This window comes from Miscanthus floridulus, chromosome 10, assembly GCF_019320115.1.
Source record: "Miscanthus floridulus cultivar M001 chromosome 10, ASM1932011v1, whole genome shotgun sequence".
Taxonomy (NCBI): domain Eukaryota; kingdom Viridiplantae; phylum Streptophyta; class Magnoliopsida; order Poales; family Poaceae; genus Miscanthus; species Miscanthus floridulus.
In genome coordinates, this window is record NC_089589.1 from 47412053 (window position 1) to 47439207 (window position 27155).

Below are 27155 nucleotides of genomic sequence, written 5' to 3' on the forward strand. Positions count from 1 at the left end.
CATGCCTCTGGACATCAACAGTGTTGTGGGCCTGTCATCTACCATACATGGTGAATACGGTAAAACCTCCCACATGCGTCTGACAACAATAGTGTTACGGCCGCCTACCATCATCTTGTACCCGACGGTGTGGGCAACAAGACTTGGTAGCATGCGTACTCTCTCTATCTCTCTCTCTTGCTTGTAAGGCCGTCCCCTTCATCTATAAAAGGGGATGTGCTCTCTCCCAATAGAGAGATCCCTCAGTTCACTTACATTTGATTCACCATCACTGTTCGCCTAAACAGTTGTTTAGCCCATTTAAACACCGTGTAAACGCTACATGGTGGTGCACCGTTTCTGTTTAATCACCCGTTTACCCCGTTTAATTGGCCGTTTTGCCCGTTTAATGGGATGTTTTGCTCGAATAATGGCTAAATGGTAGGTGACCGACTGTTTACCGTTTAGCGTTTAGGAAAGCACTCTTCACCAGCTATAGCTTTAGACACTCTAAAGCTACACAAAGCACACGCTCGAACACTTAGCACATAGCGAAGCTCCCATCACTCTTGGCCCTTCAGACCAGAGTCCGACCGGACCTCTTGTACCCCCATCTTTCTCCCTTCCGTTTGTAACCCCACAACAAACTTCGAGCACCTGGGCTCAGGAATAAAGTCACCGACCGACTCAAACTGGACATAGGGCACGTTGCCTAAACCAGTATAAAACCTGTGTCATTGAGTGCTAGGTCACATCCGATCACAATGTACGGCAAAACTACAAATATTTATGTGTTGGTCACTTTCTGCACTGACAATGAGTAACCACCATGGACAGCATTATCTTACTCCATGTTGCAAAAAGTAACAAATGAATTGACAACAAACAATTACATTTAGTGTTCTGTAGAATTGTTTCACATTCCAGATGGGCCCTAACCCAATCAAATATAATATGAGCAACCACCAAAGACAGCAAATTCCTTATATTAGATACCAAAGTAGATAGAAAAATCTAAATTGCTTATACTACATACCTAAATAGATAACAAATCTAACCATATCATCAAACTATATGTATAGCTATATATGTACATCTTTCAATGGTTTGACGTCTTCCCTGAATATGTGCTGTATGAACAAATTATTTTTTTTTCATGAAGAATAGATTTATATACTACGTTTTAAACATGTCAACGTACACCAATATCATCAATGTTGCCATCTTGCCTCCATGCTTCTACTTCAGTCCCACTAGAAACTGACACGGAAGGGAATAGGCCAGCAGCATTAACTTTTCTGAAAGCCAAGTAGATTAAAGCTGCGATATATGCAGCCATGAAAGGGAAGACAAGGGTGCTTATTATAGCATTGACTATCCTTGGGAGTTCACTATGCACAAGCCAACTTATGAAGCTATTGCAAAAGAAATAAATATTGATCCCCATAATTACAATGGAGAGAATCCATGCGACTTGGACAATCTAAAAGTGAAGACAGAAATTGATGTGAGTGTAACAAATAACAAAAGTAATGCTACATTAACAAATGCAAAGCATGGGTATAGATATTTGACAAGAAAGTTAAAGTTTTTCTAAACAAGATTCCACTTGTAGGAAATGATCTAGAATTAGTGAATGCATACACAAATTTTATCATGCTTTCCTCTAAAATTCAATGTAAAACTTTTCTTTTGTTAATTCTCCTCTTTCCAATATCAGTGTTAACTAGGAAATATGATACAACATTAAGTAGCTAAGTACCGGTGGACACAGAATGCCATTGCCGATTATTCAGCATGCAAGATAGTATAGGTACAACCCTACAAGGTGAATAGTGCTAAAGAAAAGCCTAAGCAATATTTTCATTTAATTTAATAAATTGAAATTTGTTTTAGGTGATCACGAATGTCAAGTAGAAATCACACAATAACCAATTTAATTAGATAGGTTACTTATATTGTGTTGTTGTATATAGTAATACATTGAGTTAGATAGCTTACACAATTTGAGTTCTTGTATGGTACTTTCACCACACAACTGCTACTGAATTTTAGGAGAGGAACTAGGGAAAATGGCAACACAAAAGCTAGGATGATCTGCAAAATGAAGAAAAATTATCAGAATTCTATACCGCTACTAATATTGATTATTCCTGTATGACGAGATGATGGTTATCAGAGAAGTTACAGCAGATATGTTGATGAGTTGTCGAACGTAAGGGGTACCACCAACACTGCAAATTATCAAACTAGGTATGATGGTGAAACAGGGAGCAATCATAAAAATGATGCATTTCCTCATCCCGGAGAAACCCTGTACCAAATGAAGATAGCAAAAGTTTTTACTCCATAAATTTGGGAGCAAAAGGAGACTAATATTTTTCAATTGTCATTCAAAAAATTTGCTGGATATAGATTATATTTTTAATAAAAAATTACACTTAAACAGGAAACACAATTCATAATATGAGTTCATTTGTGACAAATTTAAATATTTAATAAACTCTCTTTTGTTTCTGTAAAAATTAATTTATTTGATGGTGGTTAATTTTGGTAAAATAAAGTGCATGGCATGCATATGTGTTCGGTCATAATACACTAATTTCTAGTATACATGATTTACTATTATCCATTTTCGATGTTGACATTGTTGTGCACAATATAATAAGGGAACCATTAGGTTGTGTTTGGTTTAGCTTCTACAAAGTGTTTCTACTGTCAAAAAGTGAACACCAACCAAATGGGTGCAATCTGAAGCTGCTTATGCAGAAGTTGCTACTGTCACGTAGTACAATTTTTGTAACACCTTACATCCTGCTTTTGGCTTTTCCAAATGGGTTGAAATAGAGATATATTCTACAGTTGTTTTAAGGGAGATAGAAAGGAGGGGTAAGTTTCATAGCCATGTCTGGATACGCATTTTGCGTGACCGCACTGTGCGGTAGCGGAGCTACAGTACAAGAAATTGGGCTCCCCGTTCATTCTTGCTGTGGGCGAGTCTTGCATGGTAAAAATTAAAGAATCATTGATTGATATTGCGATGCGTTTGGCACGATTTTTGCAATTCTCACGGTGAGGTAGCCAAGAATCCGATTTTAATCGGTTCCAAACAGGGACATAGTTGTTTGAAGCAAACAACTTATAGCTTTTCCATAACACATAGCTCATAGCAGCTTTTCCTCATCTCATAGTTGCACCGAACAGACCCTTAATGTCATGTTGCATAATCCCATGGGCCAAAGTCAACCCAACAAGTTGCCAACTTAACCCCATATATAGCTGAAGCAGCAGCCTAGTTCTATGCTAGTCATAGGGCATGTGGTTGGCCATAGTTAGGCTATCCACTGCACGCCATCCATGTCTATAGATCATGTCATTAAAATACTTGAACTTAATTAGTGATAGTAAATCAAATTAACTTTTTCACTAAATAAAGAAAGGATATGGACTTCAGTAATAAGATTAAGTAAGTAGGGAAGATGTTTATAAGTATATTCCTCCACTATCACTCACTCTGTCTCTCTCCCCCTAAGGATATTGGCACCTCCTATCTATGAGATTATGACATTGGACACCATGGATTAGCCTCACAACATGTGCATATTGCCTTTGAGCACAATTCTTTCCCTATGACCTACACCATCTAGAATCCATGCACATAGGGGTTTTATTTTTTAGTTTTCTCCCTTGCCTATCTTATGTAGCTGACCCTTCCATATATAATATAGAATTAATACAATATATATAAGGTAAATGTATCTTGATATGCACAATATCAGGGACTGACATCCCCTGTAGTCATCCATTATAAGTTACCTGCATAATATATTGTCCAGAATAGCTGGTAGTCACTGTGTTACTCTGACCAGATGCTAATAATGCCAAGCCATATATTTTTGAAGTTGATCTGCCAAACATATTCTGCACATAAAAATTTAATAATATGTCAAAAGAATATAAAATAATAAAGATCCATATGGAATTATTTTTGTTTTGTCTTCCTTGGTGTTGTACTGTCAAAAAGTTTAGTTTAATTCGTTATTTTATATGCTACAGATGTTTTACCGAACAGTTATATGTTCCAATGGATCTGAATCATGCATGGCTACCACTGAAAACAACACTAAGGCAAATTTATTTGGGTGATAAAAGGAGCGTAGACGATTGAGAGGAATATATAAACAAAAGGGAAAATATACAAAAACCGATGAGAACTTTTTTCATTTGGTTCTTGGCAGGGGTTAATTGGTTGCAATAAAAAGGTATAATAAGTTTTATAATTGCAATGTGCTTGGTTACTGTTATTAATATATAATATAGACGAACGCTAAATCCGGCGCAATGTAATGTTGGGGTAAGTACTAACTTATAGTAGTTTTGTGGAAAAACTACTAACCTTTAATAATATTGATGTCGAGTTCAGTGTAAGACCACTACATGCATTGATGTTGTCAACCAGCTGAGTATTGGCACATATCGTCCCCGTAATTGACACAATTGCTACATTTACAAGTAGCACAAGGAGCATAGCAAATGCATTCTCAATCAAGAAGAACATTGAAGTGTCCTGGATAAACAAGGGTCAAATTAAACTATAATTGGAATTTCAAATATAAATGTTTTTCAAATATAAACAAGTGATATCTAACTCTCTATAAATATATCCTTGTTATTTGTACTACACAATTCTTTGTGAGTCATCGCATGCAATGATCTAAACTTTCATGCACCATGTACTTCCATTATAAATTGCTAATATTTGCATGATTTTCCTTCTTACGATCCTTAATGCATAAACATCAACCTCAAAATTGTTTATGAATTTGTCAACATACCGCACGACCTTCTTAGGTTCCAAATTTAACTTGAGTTGCAATGCTCTAATCATTGAAAGTGAATTATTATGAATATTGGTCACTTACCTTGAATCCTTTTGGAGAAGGTGATATTTTTCTTGATACCACCAATGAGGAATGCAGGAAGAGATTGTGCCTAATATCAAAAGGTAGTGAGAGGTGCATATTTGATACTCCCTCTCTCCCAAAATACATGTCACTATAGCAATTTTAAGACAGATTTGTGCTAAAGGTAATTTACCAAAGTGCCCTAATTATATATTGTAGTGATACTATATTGTTTGTCGCACTAAGAAATGGGAAAGGTTGTAATCTTCCCCCAGTTCGTGTATGCACGAGGGATTGAATGAATGCTGATAGCTCAATTAGTTGTCCATAAGCTACAATTACAAGATTGTGGAATAAATTTTGAATCTGTGACAAATTTTTGGAATAGAGGGACTATTTCACAACAAGATCCTAATCCAAAATTGTATATACTTACGGCACAATGAGGACACTAAATAGTGCAATTGCATCTGACATGGCATAAACCCCTTGCAATCTTGGGACAAATAGGCCTTCAATTACCTCACCCATAGGAGGATTGACACTACTAAGTTCAACAAAGAAGCAAACGGTGATAAGGAGCATAAAAATAACTCCTATGAGCTCCATTTTCCTAACCTTCAAGAAAAAAAAAAGAATGGTTGCATGTCAGTTATATGCTAACCAAAGTTGAAGCACTATATATGTTACTGTTTAGTCACCGGAATTTTTTGTGCTACATAATTCTTCTCATATTTATACCCTCATTATTTGACCTCCATAATAGAAAAATATTCCTTTTCCTTTTTAGAAGTGAAATGGAAAGAATTATATAAATAGACGCATAACCATATCATTTCCTGAAAGTATCTTGTGGGCTTTTTAGTTAAATGAAAATACATATGATATTTATCAAACTTAGGTGGTGACACACTATATTAACCATGACATGAGAATCTTACCCCAAAGGTCTGTAAAGCTAGAAGCAGGAAAGTGCTTGCTCCACATATCAGAACACCAGCCAAAAAAGGGATGTTGAGCAATATGTTGTATGCCAAAGCTGTTCCTAAAACTATACAATGATAAAAAAGATGCTGCAATGAGTGCTCACATTGATATACGTACAAAACTTACATTTGTTTTATAACATTATTTTTTAGTATAAAAAACCATTTGAACTTGCTAATGATTTTGCAAGTACTCAAATGACAGGGCAATGTGCTGCTGAATCAACATGGTAAATATTGATGATGTGGCCCGTGTGTGGATGTGGTGAGGTATCACCCATGAAGTTTTACCTGGCGAGCTTTCTGGCGCCATTGCAGTGAACAGTAGCTATGCTAATATTGAGCCAGAGTTCATCCATGTTTACCACATTGATCCAACTCCTATATACAGTGTTCAACGACGTGCTTTAGTTGTCACACATTACACGATAAAAGGTGGTGTGCTTTAATTGTTGCCTAGCAATACTTAGTACAGAAAGTGACAGGCTAAAGCTCGTCACCTTGGCCAGTCATTAGTGACGAGTCATAGGTGATAGCAAAATGTCCATCACTATTACTTTTTATTGCTTGTCAGCATTGATTTGTTTTCATGTAGTGATCATAAAAATATGGATATATTTTCCTTGTCAACCACATGATGTTTTTCATCAATGTATCTTAAAAGAGTTAACCATGTGTTTTTAGAGCCCTCCAAGGCTAATATGGAACTATAGCACATCTAATAGGCAGGAATTACTGCCCGAAAATCCCAAACCACCCTACAGATAGACTTTGGGAATCAATAGTATGTCTTCGAGAGTTTACTACACCATATTGTTGTGACAATTACTACTGCTCTTAAATTTTTTTCGTACATTCATAGCAGCCAAACTAGGGAGAAATAATGAACAAGAACAAAATCAATACCTCCTGGTATAGTGGCAGCAATCACTCCAACCTCAATGAGCAACCAAAGGCCATACTTCACATACTTTGGATATTCATACATACACATCTCAGCAAGATTCCTTCCTGTTGTAGTTACATTGAAATTAAGATGGTATTTGCTACTATATATGATAACAATAAAAAACTTGTGAATTTTAAAATTCATGAGAATTTTATTTATTTTATCAAAGTTTAAATGTTCAAAATTCTTTGATCAATAAAAGTTGGCCAAAAAATAACAAAGACATTTCATGATCCATTTTGGTGGCGCAGGGAGTTTCATTGTCTACAGCCATGGAACCTAGGGGATATATCCAAGGTCAGGCACCAGTGAAGTATATAATACTTTTGAATGGACCTAATAAGGTTTTGGATGCATTATGTACAACCATCAACCTAGGGGATGCGTTTTCATATGCAGCAACAAAGAAATAAAAATTTCAATAAAAGAACTAGCTATTTCTAATAACAAAACTTAATACCAAATAGTACTATATGAGGCTTTACAAACATTTTGTTCAGGCTTTGGGGTCGGGTATAGTGATCCGACAAGTAGAATGTTTAATTATAATTCAAACTAATTTAGGTTGAGTCACGGGTATGGCTGAATTTGAAACATGTAAACTATCACTGAAATTTGGAACAAATTCAATTTTGCTGCCAAATCCTATTAGTGGGCACTTGTCATTCATCGAATATTTCTAAGAGTACATTCATAATAACCAACTTGATAGAATAGGCTCACCTGTAATGATGCCCAGTTTTACTGCCAAAGATTGTATGACCAATACGAAAAAGAACCCAAAGAATAGAACCCATAACAACTGAAAAGAAAAACATGTTTAGTTCTGATTCTTATAGTAGGAAATTATGTAGGAATGAAATGTCATAAGCTGTTCCCATTAGTGAAAACAAAAAATTGACAAATTGAAGTATAGTTGGCAGTTCTACCTCATATTTGTGAATTGATCCAGCCTGCAAATCAGTTTGCACTGTTCCAAATATACATCCCAATCAAACATAAATATTAATAAAGGCGAATGAATAAGTCTTTCTTTTAGATATACTAGCTAACATTATTGTAGACAAAAGACCTTAGCCTGGCTGTTATAGAAAACTTGAATGAAGTGTAACATGAGCACAAGATACTAAAAATTGGACCAGTACGTGGTCACAAGTTCAACTAGTTCTCATAACCAAAACAGCTCCAAACAGCTAGACAAAAACATCAACACAACCAAGCTAACATGGAGCATAGATAGAGATATTGGTGAGGTCTGATCAAAGGAAAGATAAGAGAGAGAGAGAGAGAGTATACAATAGATATTATTACCATTGCTCGGGTCAAGGTAGGCCAAGGAAATAAGGAAACCAGGTCCAGCATGTGCTAGAAATCTCTTCCATGTTGGTGTCTGCTAAAAACATAGTGGTAAGGAAAAACTATAACATATATTTAAATAAATCGACTCCATAACATTATGCATTATGTTGAAACTATGCTGCTGAAATATAACTCATCCAAAGATGTTATTTGACAAGGGCCAGATGTCGCAAACAAAGCTGGAGTTATTTGGGCAATGTCACAACTAAGTTGGATGGTATATTTTGGCAAGAACAGTGGCACGATAACAGTATAGAGACAATATTGCCTTAATTAAATGATGAGGCAATACTTATAGGAATTATTCAAAACAATATAGAAAAATACTTTAGGGTTCCTAAATAAAGAATCCATCACCCAACATATCGTACCATAATATATAATTAGAATGAAAAACTAACTTTTTAGTACATATGCTATTCCATCCTGGAATTAAATCATAGAATGTGGTGACTAGTCTAGGACTTAAAACTAGGTAGACAGATATCACCGCAATGATCATAACCGATTTGGCCATGCATAGGAGCATATCCACATTGTATATAATCCCCTTTAACCCAGTGAAGTAAACCTATTTGTCGGACGAATTGAGTGTCTACATCAAGACAACACCCATTCCATGTGTTAAAAGGACAATGTGAAAATAGAGCATCCCTTGCTTCATCATCTTGCTACCCTCGTCTTTGAATATACAAACTTTTTTAGGGAATGTAATTGTATTGCTCATTATAGTCACTTAAGATCATGTGTTCTACAATCAAGTTATCTGTGTACCATACTTTTGAACAACATTTTAAAGTTTTTACTTTTGTTGTCACAAATAATGAAAAATGCATTGCTTCTTCAACAAAGGGGCACAAACCAATAGCTACCCAAGTAAATAAAGTTTCAATTCTATCCCCAAATGGAATTTTGATCCACAAACTATAAAAGTGAAGTTATGGTCTCACTTACATGGCCTCCTAGACTAGGACTACTTGATAACTAATCATATCATCATCTACCTCGATTGGTGCCTCCATCAGTAACTTCCAGAAAATTTCCTCATCACTTCTAGTTAAAAAACATTTTTCATTTAGATTTATGAACTACCAAAATGATTTGTCGACAATGCAATTCCATGTGTCTTTTCACAATTAATAGGTCACATGATTTTTCTCTCATGCAATTTATGGACTTCTCAACCCACAATTTTAGTATTCATATGTTATAGATGCCCCTATCAATGACAAACCTATAGGTCTACTTGATAGTGATAAATTCATACATAATTTAGCTTCATTCAAATATATTTGGAAAATGGCCTAATTCAATCCCATCCCTGCCACCCAACTTTTCTATAAGGCACTTAGTTCCTAAAGCATCAACCTTGCCACTCAAGTCCTCTAACTATTTCTTTAGGCCAAACTATCCACATGGTGATGTGGGGCACCATCTATCACATGATCACCCTCCTAATAAGCATTATACATAGAATTTCTCCACTCAACCCTGATTTTTCCTATTGTCGATGCCATACCCCCGGGTACCCCGATTTCCATATTGCCGACTACCGACTCCGGATCAGAGATGACCCGAAGGCCCATGACGGCCCTATTCAAGGAAGGATATCTCCAGATAGCGCTAGGACTCCGACTAGAGCATGACTCCTTAGCTTGTAGGGCAAGTTGATCCCAGATATAAATAGCTAGCAATATCCCCTGTTGTAATCATCGACTCTTTCATAGGCATAGCTATATTGTAACAGCAATCTCGCCGAATACAAGCAATACAAGAGTAGGAACTGGACGTACAACTTTTACTTGCTTCCTGGGGGCCAAATTAGTATAAATCTCATCTCCATCTGTGATTGTTCTTCGCACCAGGCAAGATTCCCCAAGAACCAAATATCTGCTGGTAAAAAACATCGACAGAGGCGCGCTAGGTAGGGCGATCTTGCACGAAGACCGATCATGACAATCATCAAGAACGTTTGGTACGCAAAACCGATGCGTTCCGACATCGCTGCGGCACCACCTGTTGTCATGGGGGATCTCACCAAGGATTCCCAGATCAAAGCTTTTCTCCGTGATGTGCCACCGACTATCTGCTTTGGTAGATTGGTTTTTTAGCATGCCAGAGATCTCAATTTCAAGGTGATCGGGGTCAAGAGTCCCGAATCAATAAGGACCATCAAAGAAGTCACAACTCCATCTGGACAATCTCTCCAGATCAATCTCAAGGTTCAACTTACGGCTCCCGATTATGAGGAACCTAACCAAGAGGTTGTTGAGAGTCCACCAGTCTTCACGTCACAGACAAAACGGGGTGCTAGTGGATACAAATTTCCGGCGAACCACATGCCTCGACGTCATCATCAGAGGACTAATGATATTATGATCATCGAGATAGCAAAGTCGGGTTACTACATAGAGCGTCCCATTGCTAGATGGTGGGGTGACACTTGGCCCATCAAGAAGGGGGATCCTAGCCGTCCAATTATCTCGATCATCATCGGCCCTCACAAGCTGAGAGCCATCTGCGATCTGGGCGCGGGCATGAACGTCATGCCTACATCAGTCTATGATGACGTGTTACAGCTTGGGGACCTAAATGATCCAAATATACGTGTTAGGCTACCAGATCAATCCACCCGACGAGTCGAGGGGATTTTAGATGACATTTGCTTGGCAGTTGCTGGTTGTTATGTAACGACATATTTTGTGGTCCTGCATACCGGTCGTAGTCCAAAAGAGCCCATCATCTTGGGTCGACCTTTCTTACACACCGTGAAGGCCACAATATGCGTTTCAACCGCCAAGATGCGTTTCAACCGCCAAGATGCGTTTCAATATCAATGGGAAAAAGAGGAGGTTCTTTTTCAGCCCTCCATACCTATGAAATCACTCATCTCAAGCCAATCGGACCAAACTTGACGACGTCGATTCCATTGAGATAGTGAAACCAAAATTCTACCGAGAGCCAGTCATCAAGGGCTGGCAAGACATCTCTTGGCCAGTCAAGAATGGAGACCCTGGCCGTCCCATCATTTTAGTGTCAATTGGCCTGCACACTCTAGAAGCTGTTTGTGATCTCGGTGCAGCCGTCAACATTATCCCCATGTCTGTCTGTGATAATATACTACAACTCGCATCGTTGCTGAAGACAAATATGCGCATCAGATTTGCGGACCAGTCGACTCGCTGCGTTGAAGGAATTGCTGATGACGTTGAAGTCTTAGTCGGGAATTCTCACATGGTGTTCGACTTCGTGATACTAAACATAGGGCGTGATGAAATGACACCTATTATTCTGGGTTGACTGTTCTTGCGTACGGCCGGTGCCACTATCTATGTTGGGACCTCTACTGTCCGTTTTGACACTGCAGGGAAGATCGAGGAGTTCTCCTTCAAAACTCATAGGCCTTTAAACATGTCGCAAGGATGGTGTTCCCATAAGAGTTATAGCGTAGCTTAGGCTTTGAGGGCTCCGAAGCCCTCGTGGCCAGAGAAGCACTATTTATCTCTCCAATCACCCAGGTTGGTCATCGTCTAGGACACAACTCAAGCCAATACCCCTGTAACCACTCCTTGATAGAGGGAGGCATACGTAGGGGCTCCAGGGCAGGCTTGATGACACACCCCGATCTAGGGGAAAGTCGCAACAGAGCACCCAACAATTGGACAACTATATTTGGCCCCTAATGATCCGAATGGAACTCGAGCTCATTGCTTTCCTCCGAGCAAATAAAGATGTGTTCGCTTGGGAGCCGTCGGACATGCCTGGGATCCCCAGGGAGGTAATCGAGCACAAATTGGGTCTACCAGCTGGCGTTCGACTAGTCAAACAAAAACAAAGACGCTATACACCCGAGAAGCGAGCCACCATATGAGATGAAATCAACCGGTTATTGAAGGCCGGTTTCGTATGAGAGGTCCCCTTCCTGGAGTGGCTAGCTGCCCCGTCATGGTTAAAAAGCCTAATGGCACATGGCGGATGTGCATGGACTACACCGACTTGAATAAAGCATGCCCTAAGGATGAATATCCCCTTCCGAGAATAGATCAAATTGTAGATTCAACCTCCGGATGCGAATTGCTATGTTTTCTATATGCCTATTCAGGATATCACCAAATTAGCATATGCATAGATGATGAGGAAAAAACTGCATTTGTAACTCCTTTCGGTGTGTACTGTTATATTAAGATGCATTTTGGCCTTAAGAATGCTGGTTCTACGTATCAAAAGTGTGTTCATATTGTTCTTGAAGGCCAGATTGGCCGCAATGTGGATGCATATATTGATGATATTGTTGTTAAAAGCAAATTCAAAGGCAATTTAATCGCTGATCTAGAAGAAACTTTTAATAACTTACGTAAGAACAAGATGATGCTAAATCCCGACAATGTTCTTTTGGTGTTTCCTCGGGTAAACTACTCGGGTACATGGTGTCTCATCGGGGCATCGAAGCTAACCCGAAGAAGGTCAAGGCTATCGATGACATGCAGTCTCCACGCAACAAGAAAGAAGTCTAGAAGCTACCTGGCATGATGGCAGCCCTGAGTCGATTTGTATCCAAGTCAGGCGAACGAGGTATGCTGTTTTATAAATTATTAAAGAAGCATGATGGTTTTCTTTGGAGCGAGCAGGCCGAAGAAGCATTTTAGGCATTCAAGCAATACTTGAAACAATTGCCTATACTTGTTCCTCCCAAAGATGGTGAAACCATGCTCCTTTATGTAGCAGCAACTCCAACAGTTGTTAGCGCGGTCCTAGCGGTCGAGCGTCAAGCTGAGAAGTCAGCAAAACAACACCCCGTGTATTTTTGTGAGCGAAGTACTACATGATGCCCGATCCAGGTACCTTAACATCCAAAAATTACTCTATGCCGTATTGATGTCTTCTCGCAAGCTTAAGCATTATTTCTTAAGTCACAAGATCAAAGTTGTTTCTTCATATCCACTCGGTACCATTGTTTATAATTGAGATGTCGTTGGTAGAATCGCTCAATGGTCAGTCGAGTTAGGCCAATACGACATAGAGTTTGTGCCTAGGACTGTGATCAAATCGCAGGTTCTAGCAGATTTTGTTGCAGAATGGACAAATCCCAAAGCCGAGGAGGCGGCCCAAAACCCCGAGCACTGGCTGATGTTCTACGATGGAGCAAAATGCAAGAATGGCGTAGGGGTTGGAGTCGTCTTAATCTCTCCAGAAGGGTATGCCATGAGGTACACAATTCAAATTGATTTTACTGATCCTACTCCAACTAACAACATTGCCGAATATGAGGGCCTATTAACTGGTTTACGATTTGCCATATCCTTGGGTGTTAAACGATTGCTTGTGAAAGGGGATTCAGAAATAGTCGCTAAATAGGCTAGCAAGGACTATCGAGCATGATTTGACATATGCTGCGCGTAACTTCCAAGCCATTCTAAATAAAGTTATGGAGCAACTCAGGTGCATGATGAGGACATGACACCTACAGATACGTCCAGGAAAGTTAAACACAAGGTGAGCTCGATCCTATGTTTGCACAACGACATAAGTAAAAATTGTTGCTACCTAATTAATGTTGACACATTCAATGTGTTTAGGGAACAATTTGAGGATACTAGACACCTTGGAGAGACTTCTTACATGACCTCTATAGCTCATAGGATGTGGATGCACCGTGCTCAAGACATGTCTTGGGGTGCAAGACCATCAAATTAAAGCAGAACATTCGGTTCGTTAGCAGCCTAGCAATACATCATTAGGAAGATCATACACATTCATCTGGAGTGCAATTGAGGTCAATTAGCACTTGATGGAAAATTTGTTTGATCATCTTTCAAATATATCTGGCCCAACCTCAATATCATGTCGGCAAGGCCTTCAAATCATCATGACAAGCTGATGTTGTTTCTATCAGAGGTTGCGACATCGTCTTGGGCTTGCTATTCACCCTTGGGACCTTGGCCCAAGTTAGAGAATGTCCCAATCATGTGGAGAACACCTCAGAGATGCCCAAGGATGACCTCCTCCTTGGCACCACCTCAGGAGGCTAGCATGGGTGTCCAAGTCAAGTTGGAGGAGGCCCAATACATATCAAGTTCGAGTCCATCTGAGCCTCCAAGAGTAGCTCAGACTAAAATAGACATATACAGACTCGTTTTCGACATTCTACCTATAGATGGAAAGATAACTTCATAAGCTAACCAAAGTTAACCAGTGGTGTCGGCTTCACATCAAAATTCCACCAGAGTCAATAGGAATCGTCGAGACAAGTTAACATACACAATCTGCTAGAGTGTTGCAACACTATCTTTTGGTCTGGTGGGTCGTGTATTGTCTTAGAGGCCATTAGGGGGCACGTCCAGGGGTTGTGCACGCCCCTCAGACGATATATATTTAGTAGCCATCTCCCGAGTTATGGTTTGGGTTTTGCTTTAGATCAATCTATATTTGAACAGTCGCCATCATCCGTTTGTGAAACCCCACACTTGAGAGCTTAATCATACATCCGCAATTGTCACTCTACTTGAGTTGTGTTTTATCTTGTTCTTGGTTGTGTTCTTCCATTCGCGGCAGGGATTAGCCTTCTCGGTGAAGTCAACCGGATTGTGACACGATTGATAATCAGAGGAGACGTGGTGCTATAAGATGCAAGGTTCGGGTCTTATGATCTGAAGCTTGATCGGTGTGTCGCATCTCCACCAAATCGATAGTTTCCTCCACTTGTGATGGAAGATTGGGACCCTGTTTCCATCAGCACCGCTGGTACTATGTAGGTTCAAGATCCACCTCACATGGAATGCAGGATAATTTGCATTTTGCTTTAGATTAATTTACAATCCCGCCAAATTCTTCCATCTTTGGTACACCCTGTCCCGGTGAAGCAAAACATAGTGCACTAATTCATTCGTTAAAGTACTTAAATGATGTGCTTGGTTACACAATCAAAGATATGTTCACTACATGGGCTATGTCATAGCAAGTACTCCTAACAACTAATAGGAGTGGGTGTGGTCCACTTGTTTTGTAGTTAAGAGATTTTTGTTTGCACTGACTTCATGGTTTTCTAATTATGTATACATGGTTTTGTAATTATGATGTATTCATTATCGAATCTTATGAGATATATAATGGCAGTGAGTCAGTGAGATATGTGTTATACGTTACTGATAATAACAAATATAAAATGTTGGTCAGCAAATTCTATTTAATGGTAATAAAATGTATGTAAAAATGAGAAAATGAAAGCTGCTACCGGTTCAAGTAATTGACCTGGCAGTGACCCTAGAAGCTATCACTATCGGGTAAAAGTCAAACCCTGCAGTGACGCCTCATGCTATCGCTGCCAGTAAAATGTTCTACGCCTGAGGTGCTAAACCGACACTGATAGACGAGACCCATCATTGCCATTTCGAGCAGTGATGCTGAATTTAGACCCAACAGCGATGTACGAACAAGTGATATATATGACACATTATTCAAACAGATTGGTGACACATTATTCAAACAGATTGGAAATTTTGTTGGGACTTTCCCTAGAGTGGATCATATAAAATTGTAACGTATTTGGTCTTAGAAAATTTATATTACCGGCATGTCGTCGTTATATATACTAGCAAAATTACCCGTACGTTGCAACGGGAGTAATATTATTTATCGTTCTAAACAAAAAAAAAATCAGAAAATGCATAATCAAAATCCAATATAATACAAAACATCAAATTATTATGTTGCATGCTACAGGGAAAACAAACTACTACTTGATGATGAATTAAATGTATCAGTATAGATCTTCAGCAGATGTATAGAGCAGGGGTTACTCAGGCGTTAGTTTAGTTAGCTTGATCCCATCTTCTCTAGTGTTTCTATTAGTGTGCTAGTGAGCCATTTATAACAAAAATATTTATTTAGAACTAATTTCTTTTCTCTTTTCCCAGTTTGAATCCCCTCGTCAGGCCTCTTGGCCCGCTCGGTTAGAACCAATTTGATTTCAGACATTGAAATCCATATCGACCTACAGGTTCCAGCTTCCACACTGTACAACATCATAGCAGTATTGTAGCACGCATGAGCCAAAGGAGCTCAGAATCGTGGCTTTAATTCGCCGGCTCCGTCTCTCCCATAGTTCATTTTCCCTCTTTAGGACTTAGAATGGCTCCATGTTTCGGAATACAGTGTTTGGAAGCAGGAAGGAACCGAAGCCAGTAGCCAGGGTTGAACGTACATATGTTTTTTTATATTCTTTACACGGCTTCGGAAGGAGTAGTTTTTATCTCATTTTCACCATACTTCACAAGTAGTTAAGCAGAGCGAGATTCAGAAAAAAAAAATATTAGCAAGAGAAGAGGAAATTACTTGATTGCTCTTTATCCACAAGCTCTCCATCGGGCAATGGCCAGTGGTCTGCCCTACCTCAATTTCTTGGCTGGTACGGCGAGATCCGGTTTCGTAGCGCCCTTCTCGCCACCCACGATGGCATCCTCTTCATGCTGCCGGGTTGAGGTGGATGGGGAGCTGCCGTATCGAGGTTTATGGGGAGCGGCAGCGCGGAGGCTTACCGAAGCGATCGGGCTAGAGCGGACGAGCGGCCGTGCGCGGAAAAGGCGTGTTGGTAGAAGCGGGTCTGAGCAGTGGGCCTGTTGTGGGCCGGATTGAATGGGCCAGACGAACGAATGGGCTGGACGAAAAAAAAAGACCTGAAATTTCGCCTTTTATTATTATATTATATAGGGATAGATGAACTTTTCAAATTTAGAGCGAAAATTCATCACCCTCTTGGCCTTCTAAAATAATTCATTTTCTCCAGTAGCACTGTAAGAGTGATGAGTATGGGAGAGAATCACCGCTCGTATTCCATTGCATCAGTGGAGGTTAAATCACAAGAGCCGGAGCTGCACTCACTGCTAGCCGATCCTAATCTGTAGGCGAGTGAGTGGAGCAGCCGGGTCAGGTCAGCTGCATGTACACAAAGAAAGGATCAAGCGCGCGCAGCTATCCTATACTTAGTCGCTGACAAGCACTAACATCAATTTAAAATCCTTCGAATTAATAACGCTCAGATATATCGGTGATGCAGCTACGATATCCATGCAAGCTGTCTCCACACACTCCAAATCTTTCTATGCAATTATGCATCCACACCGACACAAGTAGGAGCTAGATGCAGAAAAAAAAATTGAAAAGCGAAGCGATCGAACCTGCTGGAGGCCTTCTTCCGCATCGCCTTCCTGACCCGACGACGTCGACGCCGCCGCCGCCGCCGATGCCCCGCTGCCGACCGCGGTGGCGGCCTCCATCTGTATCTCAATCTCGCCACCGCCGCTAGCTCCGACGATGGCCGTCACCCTCCGGCTGCCCGTCGTCCTACGCAGCTGTTCATCTCCTCTCTCCATCCTTCTCCCGGCTTCCTCCTCCTCCATGGCGGCTGCTGCTGCTGCTGCGTTGCGAGTGTATGTTGTTGGCGATCACGAAATGGCCGGCAGGCGAGACTTGCGACTTTTTGGTTTTGGGGGTGTGCGCTTCAAATAAACGCAGGTCAACTCTCCGCTAGCTCCCTGTGGCATCGGTAACAAACTACTATTCGTATCGTTTCGGTTGAGACGCAAGCGTCGAGGAAGCAATACAAGTCGTCGTTGTGCATGCACAGTGCACTGGTGGCGTACGGAGCTTGCTCACCTAACCAGTTAGTTTAATGGTGGTCTAATCTAATGATGTAGTGGCCTGGGCTGGAGGGGATTTGTTTGCGGTCACACGGCTCTACGCGTACCGCCTGACGTGACTCGTCGCTTAAATTAACTGTGGAGTGGAGTACTTGGTGGTAGGGATGTTGCGATGGATACAGAGAGCCTGCCTGAGATCGAGCCCTCCGACCTCGCTGATGGTCCGCTGGCTTATCCAAGGTGCACGGTCAGCATCTCGATGGCAGCGCCATGCCAGCCTTTCACTTTCACATCTCGATCTCGATGGCAGCGTGATGTTGGTTCCGGAGCTGTCACCAGAGTGCGCGCGTACGTGCCACATGCTGAGGTGGGTCATGGGTTGGTGCGCCGTGTGCGTCTTCCGTACCAAAGGAATAGAGCTAGCTTGCGAGAGCTATCTCCAGTATTTCTATAATCTACTCTCTAAAATCGTTTTCTATACATCTTTATATTCTTCAACTGTTTTTCTATATTTTGTGCACAGTCTAAAGAGCTATTCTCATCGCCATCTTTAGTTAGCAAGAAATCCGGAAGATACGGTATCTATATTTGGACATCCAATTGACTAGGTTGTTGGAGCGTTTTTTTTTTCACCATATTCCTATAAATTAGAAAAGATAAAAGCGTCTCTTGGAGATGTTCTCACGGTCTCTGTCCAAAAAGAATACGAATATGTGTTGTGTGCCTGTTGACGTAGTTCAAGTTTGACCAAGTTTCTAATGAATAGTATTCACATTTATGGCTCTAAATCAATTTATTATGAAAATATATTTCGTAATTAAACTAATGGTATTTATTTGATATTATAAATTATCGGGTTTATAAACCCGGGGTCCCCAATGGACCTGGTTTCCTACAAAACTCGGCCCTGTAGGCGACGCAACGACAGCACACACATGGGCCAGCCCAGATACACAATAACAGGCCAAGACCACGATCTAGTCCCCAACCGGCACCTCCGACCTCTGTTAGCGGGCTCCGCCTCGCCCGACCCCCTTTCTCCGATCGAGGATACGCTGGACCTCTGCTCGCTACTCTTTTCCAACCAACACGGTTGGGGACGACTAGGAACGACCGACCGGGGACACCCGCTCGGTGTGGGCCTGGGGAGCTAGTGGAGCAGATAAGGTAAGACGTTCAAGTCAACCGTAATACCAAGGGCCGTACCTTGCCATACCCTGCGCACCTACAAGACGGTGTCTCCAGGTCATGACAGACGGACACTATACAACCTTCCAGACGCGTCAGACCATAATCGGTATTGTGGGCACCGACGTTTGTCGTACCAGGCGAACACGGTAGAGCCTACCAGACGCGTCTAGGCATAAACAGTATGTGGGTGCTAGCTGCCATCCCGTTCCTGATGGCGTAAGCAACAAGACTAGGCTGCACACATATACACTTTCTCTCTTTCTCTTTGACTTGTAAGGCCATCCCTTTCAACTATAAAAGGGGATGCACTCTCTCCTAAAAAACAGAGGTTGTCGCTCTCTCTCTCTCAAAGACTCTATCGACAACTCGAGAACACAACAGCTCAATAAGCTTTAGAGACACACAGAGCATACGCTCCAATACATAGCATACGTTAGAGCCCCCGTCAATCTTGGCCACTCGGTTCAGAGTCCGACCGGGCCTCTAACACCCCCATTCTCATTCCTATTCGTTTGTAACCCTACAGCAAACTTCGAGCACCTAGGCTCAGGAATAAAGTCATCGACTGACTAAAACTGGACGTAGGGCACGTTGCCTGAACCTGTATAAATCTTGTGTCATTGAGTGCTAGGCCGCATCCGATCACAATGCACGGCAAAACTATAAATATATACTTGTTGGTCACTTTTCGCACCGACAGTTGGCGCCGTCCGTGGGGAGGACGTCGTGCGTTCCCGATTTTGGTTATCAGATGGCCCATCTTTCAGCCATCTTCGGCATGGCGGACTCTAGCGATACGATTCGCTTCAGATCGATGGAGTTTCCCATGCTCCCACCTGTTGGGATGTGGGTTCCTCCCATTTTTGGGCTGCTCCAGACCTTCCTCTTCGGAAGCCTGGACTTCGTCACCAACCAGCTCGGCGTACTTTGACTCCGTGAGGAGGCACTTGTCCCGACGCCCACTGGAGGAGGAGCGCCCTCCACCGGCCTCGAGCCACTCAATGACCTGAACGTCGAGACACCCGCGCTTCGCCTCGAGCCTTTCTAGGCTCAAACTCCATGGTGAGTGACATACATATTGTTCTTTACTCATTATTTAACACCTTCCGCCGACTCTCCGGAGGGACCCCGTTGTCCTCACCATGACCGTTGTATGACCGGTTCCCCTATGGCTTCGTGTCCCTCATGGACGCATGCGCGGGGGGCTCCAAACGATGCTGACGCCGCCCCCTCTCATGTCCGAGTTCATGGGGATGGTGGGCTACGCTCCCGCCTCCTTCCATGACCTCGTCAATGATGGGATCGAATGCAATGGCTCCATCATCGGTGACATCGTGGCACCTGGCCACCCTCTGTCCTGGGAGTGTGCTTTGGCGGACGCCCTGGGACAGCCATCGGTGGTAGTGGAGTCTCTGTCGACTCACACCCCTCTAGACCCCTGTGCGAAGGCCCTAGCGCATGCACAGGAGCACGACGAGGAGTTATGGAAAAGGTTTTAGAGCTAGCCGCCACCTACACTGGCATGCTCGGCACAGCACGCTGCGCCACATGCGCGTAACCCAACGAGCGAAGCTCGGGGTCACGCTCGTTAGGTCCATTGTAACATCCTAGATGGGAGGGAATGACCACCTCAGTTTGCTCAAGCTGGCCAGAACATCACGGCTGCGGCGATGCTTCTGCACGGCCTTACCGAGCCTATCGACCCCTAGGAACATGCAATCCACCAGAACCTTCAAGCGCTAGTGGAAACTACCATCGTTCAGTAGGCAGAGAGCTCCGTGTTGCGACACTGGCTCATGGCCTCTTGCCCAATCGGGGGACTAGGGTCGCACCAATTGAATTGCTCCGTCCACTCACCACTGTAGTTGCTGGGCGTGGGGTAGGAAGCTGCAGCTACACTAGAGCCTGACCTAGTGCCCGCTCCACATCAACCACCTATGCGCAAATAGCCTAGTCCGAACCATGACACTCGCAGCGTCATCAACAATCGACGCCACGCTCGGCATGGACGTCCATTGAGTGACGGTGAGAGCAGGCGACATAGGCCCTGACCTGACCATCGAGGAGTGCAGGGACATGCACCCCAGGCATGGCGGCCAACTAAATGATCGGAGCCTAGCCTCGATGGCCTAGGGCCATGGGCCTTCGATTGCCACATCTAGAAAGTGTCATTCCCATAGCGCTTCCGACCGCCCACCAACATCACTAGGTACACCAGGGAGACAAACCCCCTATGGCCCAAAGACTTCTGGATCTCTTGCCAAGCTAGAGGAGTGGATGATGACTACTTCATCATCTAGTACCTCCCCATCTTTGTGGGGGAGCATGTTTGAGCATGGCTCAAATTCCTTTCGCCCGACAGCATCCACGACTAGGCGGACCTCAAGAGGGCCTTCGTTAGAAATTTCTAGGGGACCTTTGTCTGTCCTAGGAATTTCTAGGACCTCAAGAGCTACTAGCAAGAGCCCAATGAGTCCCTACAGGATTACATTCGTAGGTTCTCAAAGCAGTGCAACTCCCTTCCTGATGTCGTCGATGCGGACGTCATTAGGGCATTTATCTCTAGGACAACCTGCAAGTCCCTGATCCACAAGCTCGGCTGTGTGAAGCCCCATACCACCTGCGACCTACTTGACATCGCCACAAACCGCACCTTCGGTGAGGAGGTAGTCGGGGTGGTCTTCAGCAGCGGTCGGGATAGGGGCAAGGCCAAGCGCGAGGACCAAGGCGAGGGCCCCTCCACATAAAAGGGGCAAGAAGAACATGATGGATCAGCATCGACCGACCAACTCAGCTTTGGTTGCCAATGTCGACCACACAGTCAAGCAGCCCCAGCAGGGCCAGCCCAACCATTTCGATAGGCTCATGGAGAGTCCATGCACCAACCATGCCTATCCCATTAAACACCTCTATAGGGACTACGAGCTCCTCAAGCGCTTCCTGTGGCAAGCCAAAGGAAGGGAAAGGCAAGGAGGACATAGCCAAGAAGGGAGGCATGGCGGGCAAGGATGAAGACGGCTTCCCTAACCCCAAGGAATGCCTTATGATCTTTGGGGGATCCAACGCCATCCACTCCAAGCACCAGCACAAGGTACGCTATAGAGATGCACACGCCGCTGAGTTGGTCCATCCCTCTTCCCTCAGCTGGTTAGACTCCCAAATCACTTTTGATCAGAGAGACCATCTTTCCCACGTTGCCTGACTAGGTCGCTACCCGCTCATTGTCGACCCCATCGTCCACAAAAAGCACCTCACCAAGGTGCTGATGGACGAAGGCAGCAGCCTCAACATTCTCTATGTCGACACCCTTGGCGCCATATGCATCCCTCGGTCGAAGATCCACCCAGTGAGCTCTCCCTTCCATGGCATGATCCTAGGGATGCAGGCATACCCACTCGGGCAGATCAACCTACCCGTCACATTTGGCGACCGAGCCAACTTCCGGTCAAAGGTCCTGACCTTTGAGGTGGTGGACTTTCTAGGGTCCTACCACACCATCTTGGGGAGGCCATGCTATGCCAAGTTCATGGCGATCCCCAACTACACCTACCTCAAGCTAAAGATGCTGAGACTGAACGGAGTCATCACCATGGGTAGCACCTTTTTGCATGCCAACACGTGCGATCGTGAGCATTACAAGCTCGCCACCGCCATCATCAACTCCACTGAGCTTCCAGAGCTCAGGAATTCGGTGACTCTAGCAGTCCCCGACTACAATGAGCCAACCTCCTCAAGTGCCTTCCATCCGACCGAGGAAACCAAGGCGCTGGAGATCAACCCCACCAACCCGACCAAGATGATTTGGGTTGGGACCAAGCTCCCGGCCAAATAGGAAAGCGAGCTCATTGACTTCCTACGCGCAAATCATGATGTCTTCGTGTGGAATCCTTCCAACATGCTAGGCATATCGAGGGAGGTCACCGAGCATGCACTATGCGTCGTCCTAGGCTCAAAGCATGCTAAGCAACGCCTGTGTTGCTTTGACGATGAGAGGCGCATGGCCATAGGTAAGGAAATCACCAAACTCCTAGCAGCCAGATTCATCAAAGAGGTATACCAGTCTGACTGGCTAGCTAATCCTGTTCTTGTGAAAAAGAATGAGAAATGGAGAATGTATGTTGATTATACTAGCCTCAACAAGGCATGTCCAAAGGACCATTTTCCTTTACCACGCATAGACCAGATAGTCGACTCCACCTCAGGGTGTGAAATCCTCTCCTTCTTGGATGCCTACTCAGGCTACTACCAGATCATGATGAAAGAGTTGGACCAGGTCATGACTTCATTCATCACCCCATATGGTTCATACTATTACATAACCATGCCTTTTGGTCTAAAGAACACTGGCGTCGCCTATCAACGGTGCATGCAGCGATGCTTTGCCGACCAAATTGACCCACCTGACCAACCTGACCAAGTCGAGTGGCAAAAACCAACAATCACTGTCTATATAGATGACATAGTGGTGAAAACGGCTCAAGCTAGCGACCTGATCGCAAACTTGGCCGCCACAATCGCGAACCTCCGAAGGTTCAACATCAAATTGAATCCCAAAAAATATGTTTTCGGGGTTCCAAAGGGGAAGCTGCTCGTATACATCATGTCCGAGGGCGACATCGAATCCAACCCCACAAAAATCATGGCCATCTCCAACATGGGCCCTATACACAACATCAAGGTCATATAGAGGCTGACCGGCTATTTGGTCGCCCTGAGTCGTTTCATCTCCCGACTAGGTGAACGGGGGATGCCTCTCTACAAACTTCTCAAGAAGACAGATGCATTCGTCTTGACAGAGGAGGCACAGCAGGCTTTGGAAAGCCTCAAAGCATCACTAACATCGGCCCCAATCCTCATCGCTCCCGAATGGGGAGAATCCCTCCTCCTCTACATTGCGACAAGCAACCACGTTGTGAGCGTCGCCCTTGTCATTGAGAGGGAGGAGCCAGGACACCCCCTGAAGGTCCAACATCCAGAATACTTCATTGGTGAGGTACTCACCGACACCAAGGTTCACTATCCCCAGGTCCAGAAGCTTCTATACGCCATTTTGATGGTGACCCAAAAGCTCCTGCACTACTTCATCAATCACGAAGTCATCGTCGTCACTTCATACCCGCTGGGAGACATTATCTGTAACCGTGATGCCATGGGATGAATCTCCAAATGGGCTCTCGAGCTCATGGGCCACATCATCAGGTATAACCCTTGCACCACTATTAAGTCTTAGGCTCTCACCGACTTCATCACTGAATGGACGAAAGTCCAGCTTTCGACCCCATATGTCACCCATGAGTACTGGATGATGTACTTCGATGGGTCAGTTATGGCACCTGGCTTGGGGGATGGAGTGGTTCTGATCTCCCTAGATGGGAGCAGGCTTCGCTATGTGATCCATCTCCATTTTTTAGCATCGAACAATGCCGCAGAGTATGAAGCCCTCATCAATGGACTGTGCGTCACTGTCGAGCTCGGTGCCACACGGCTATATGTCCACAGTGACTTAGAGTTGGTCATAGACCAAGTCATGAAGGAGTCCTCCTGCAAGAGCCCTCTCATGGTAGCATACTACCAGGAGGTGTGCAAGCTCAAGGACAAGTTCTAAGGGATCGAACTGCATCATGTCCCCTAAAAGGACAATGATGTCACCGACTTCCTCATGAAATTGGCTGCCAGGCGGGTTCCATCTCTAGATGGGGCCTTCATCAACGATCTCCATGAGCCATCTACCCATGTTCTAGAGGATCCAACCCAGATGCACACCAATACCAATCTAGCACTCGGGTGCTCCAACCCCTCGACGTGCCCCGACCCCAACCAAGTGCTCGGGGGCTCCGACCTTGGTGCCTCCATGGCAATGTCCCCCGGCGACATTGTCGTGATGGCACTCGATCCGACCGACTAGAGAGCACCACTGCTTGCCTACCTCCTTGAGGAGGTTCTCCCACCAGAAAAGACTGAATCACGATGAATCGCTCAATGCACCAAGACGTTCGTCGCCATTGGTGATGAGCTTTACAAACAAAGTCCGTCGGGAGTACTCATGATGTGCATCCCACCCGACTAGGGGAAATAGCTCATTCTTGAGGTCCACGCTAGAATCTACGAACATCACGCGGCCCCGAGGTCACTGGTCAGGAAAGCCTTTCGACAAGGTTTCTACTAGCCCACTGCACTCCAAGACAAAGAGGAGGTTGTCTGCAGGTGCGAAGGATGCTAGTTCTACGCTCGGCAAACTCACCTGCCAACGCCGGATTTTCAGACCATCCCCATCACCTGGCCATTTGCAGTCTGGGGCCTTAACATAGTTGGACCCCTCAAAAAGGCCCCAGGTGGCTTCACACACCTACTCATAGCAGTGGACAAGTTCACCAAGTGGATAGAGGCGAAGCCCATCACCAATATCCGCACAGAAGAGGCGGTCAAGTTCTTCCTCGACATCATCTATCGGTTTGGTGTCCCTAACTATATCATCACCAACCATGGAACAAACTTCACCGGAAAGAAGTTCCTGGACTTCTGTGATGGATACGGTATCAGGATCAATTGGGCCTTGATCTGACACCTACGTACTAACAGTCAGGTCGAGCGGACCAATGGCATGGTCCTCCAAGGACTCAAGCCCCGCATCTTTGACCGACTCAAAAAGTGTGATGGGCAATGGGTTGCAAAGGTCCCAGCGATCCTCTAGGCCTAAGAACGACCCCAAACCGCTCCACAGGATTCAACCCCTTTCTTCCTAGTGTATGGAGCCAAATCAGTGTTACCATCCGACCTCGATCATAGCGCCCCAAGAGTAAAGGCCTTCGACTAAGACTGAGTCATGGAGGCTTAGCAGGACGTGGTCGACCTACTCAAGGAGGCTCCTAAGATGACCGTCATCCATTTTGCTCATTACCAGCAAACTCTTTGCTGGTACCATGAAAGAAAAATTAGGGGAGGATCTTCGAGGTCGGTGATCACATACTCAAGAGGACCCACAGTCCACCAAGGACAAACATAAGCTCTCTCCACCATGGGAAGGACCATACACGGTGGCCGAGGTGATTCGATCGGGCACCTACCAGCTGAACGACGACAATGGCAACGTTCTCACCAACACATGAAACATCGAATAGTTACGTCGTTTCTTTCTCTAAAGCTCGTTCTTACTGCTCATTTCCATTCAACGTTTGCTCCTACAGCGCCCTAGCCCAAGCACTCTCGGCCTAGGTCGCTGGGGGCTCCATGGGGGTACGATACCACCCTCCTTTTTTTACTATAATGTAGTAATATTTTTCGCCCAAATGAAAGAGCGTCGCCCAAATGAAAGGGTATTCCATTCCTTTGATTACCCTATGTAACTTGCGCTTTAACCTCCCGACCGATCACACCCCACCACGACCTATGGTTACGAGTAGATGAGCCTCACGGGCCGCGCTCGGGTACTTAAGGTTGCAGCCTACGGGTCAATGGGCATGTGCAAAAAAGAAAGGACAAAAAAATAAAGATATGCAAGGGTAAAAACAAGGACAGACGGGACAAGCTTCCTATCACACCCCAAAATTTCTGATTTTGGGTTGTGCATAAAAAACACTAAATAAAATTAATTATTTTAATATTTAGATAAAATTTACCAAGTTTAGTTTGAGCTAGCATAAATTTTGTTATAGGAAAAATGTGAATTTTCAAAGTTTTCTAATTTTGATGGTCTTTTGGATGATGTTATGTTTGTTTGTTGCTTCTTTGTGTGTTGGGAGTGAGCAAAGTCTTTAAAATGTGTTAGTAGATCGATTTTCCTTCTCTGGCACGCCTTTATCTTTTTCTACAATCAAATTCTTTGTTTCTCGACTCAAGTTTTCATTGGGAGCTTTCTAAAATATTTTCTTTGTAACGCAAATCACTCCTTTCAGTTCCTCGTCCGTCAATCAATCTCTACAAACTTCTCGGGAATTTTTCAGCTTTTTCTAGAACTTGTTCCTACTTGTCTATGAGTATAATTTAATTTTCAGATGCTCCAAATTATCTTATCATCGGCTCCAAATACTTTATTTGGGTTCCACATATTCCATAATGTCTCTGGGAATTTTCCCTAAATTTTTAGAGCTTTTGGAGTATTGGTCGTGGCTTAAATAATAATTCTAGACTTTTCTAGAATTATTTTATCCATGAA

General features: G+C 43.6%; 2 protein-coding genes across 4 annotated transcripts; one reads left to right on the forward strand and one right to left on the reverse strand.

The window, feature by feature from the left end:
- Window positions 1-894: 894 nt before the first annotated feature.
- Window positions 895-18479, reverse strand: LOC136486567 (metal transporter Nramp4-like). Of its 3 annotated transcripts, none has more exons than XM_066483495.1 (13): window positions 17351-18479; window positions 8130-8208; window positions 7748-7788; window positions 7542-7620; window positions 6776-6880; window positions 5825-5934; window positions 5320-5501; window positions 4902-4971; window positions 4376-4546; window positions 3796-3900; window positions 2168-2293; window positions 1981-2076; window positions 895-1239 (listed from the first exon to the last, which is right to left on the reverse strand). In XM_066483495.1, exons 1-13 carry the CDS (start codon window positions 17570-17572, stop codon window positions 1219-1221), a joined length of 1407 nt encoding a protein of 468 aa, XP_066339592.1. In that variant the 5' UTR covers window positions 17573-18479; the 3' UTR covers window positions 895-1218. The 3 variants fall into 3 exon arrangements, with proteins under 3 accessions (XP_066339592.1, XP_066339590.1, XP_066339591.1); XM_066483493.1 differs by having other exon boundaries at window positions 895-1462; window positions 17351-18476; XM_066483494.1 differs by lacking the exon at window positions 17351-18479 and adding an exon at window positions 16509-16783 and having other exon boundaries at window positions 895-1462.
- A 3519-nt stretch (window positions 18480-21998) lies between these two features.
- Window positions 21999-22835, forward strand: LOC136488570 (uncharacterized). Its single transcript, XM_066485462.1, has 2 exons — window positions 21999-22094; window positions 22251-22835. Exons 1-2 carry the CDS (start codon window positions 21999-22001, stop codon window positions 22833-22835), a joined length of 681 nt encoding a protein of 226 aa, XP_066341559.1.
- Window positions 22836-27155: the final 4320 nt, after the last annotated feature.

Coding starts and splice junctions, on each gene's coding strand:
- LOC136488570 (XM_066485462.1), top strand. CDS start 21,999: ATGGCGGGCAAGGATGAAGACGGCTTCCCTAACCCCAAGGAATGCCTT. Junction 22,095..22,250: donor ACTCCAAGCACCAGCACAAG/GTACGCTATAGA, acceptor GTCCACAAAAAG/CACCTCACCAAGGTGCTGAT.
- LOC136486567 (XM_066483493.1), bottom strand. CDS start 17,572: ATGGAGGAGGAGGAAGCCGGGAGAAGGATGGAGAGAGGAGATGAACAG. Junction 4,972..5,319: donor TTTAGTGTCCTCATTGTGCC/GTAAGTATATAC, acceptor TTTTGATATTAG/GCACAATCTCTTCCTGCATT. Junction 2,294..3,795: donor CTGGACAATATATTATGCAG/GTAACTTATAAT, acceptor CATTTGGTACAG/GGTTTCTCCGGGATGAGGAA.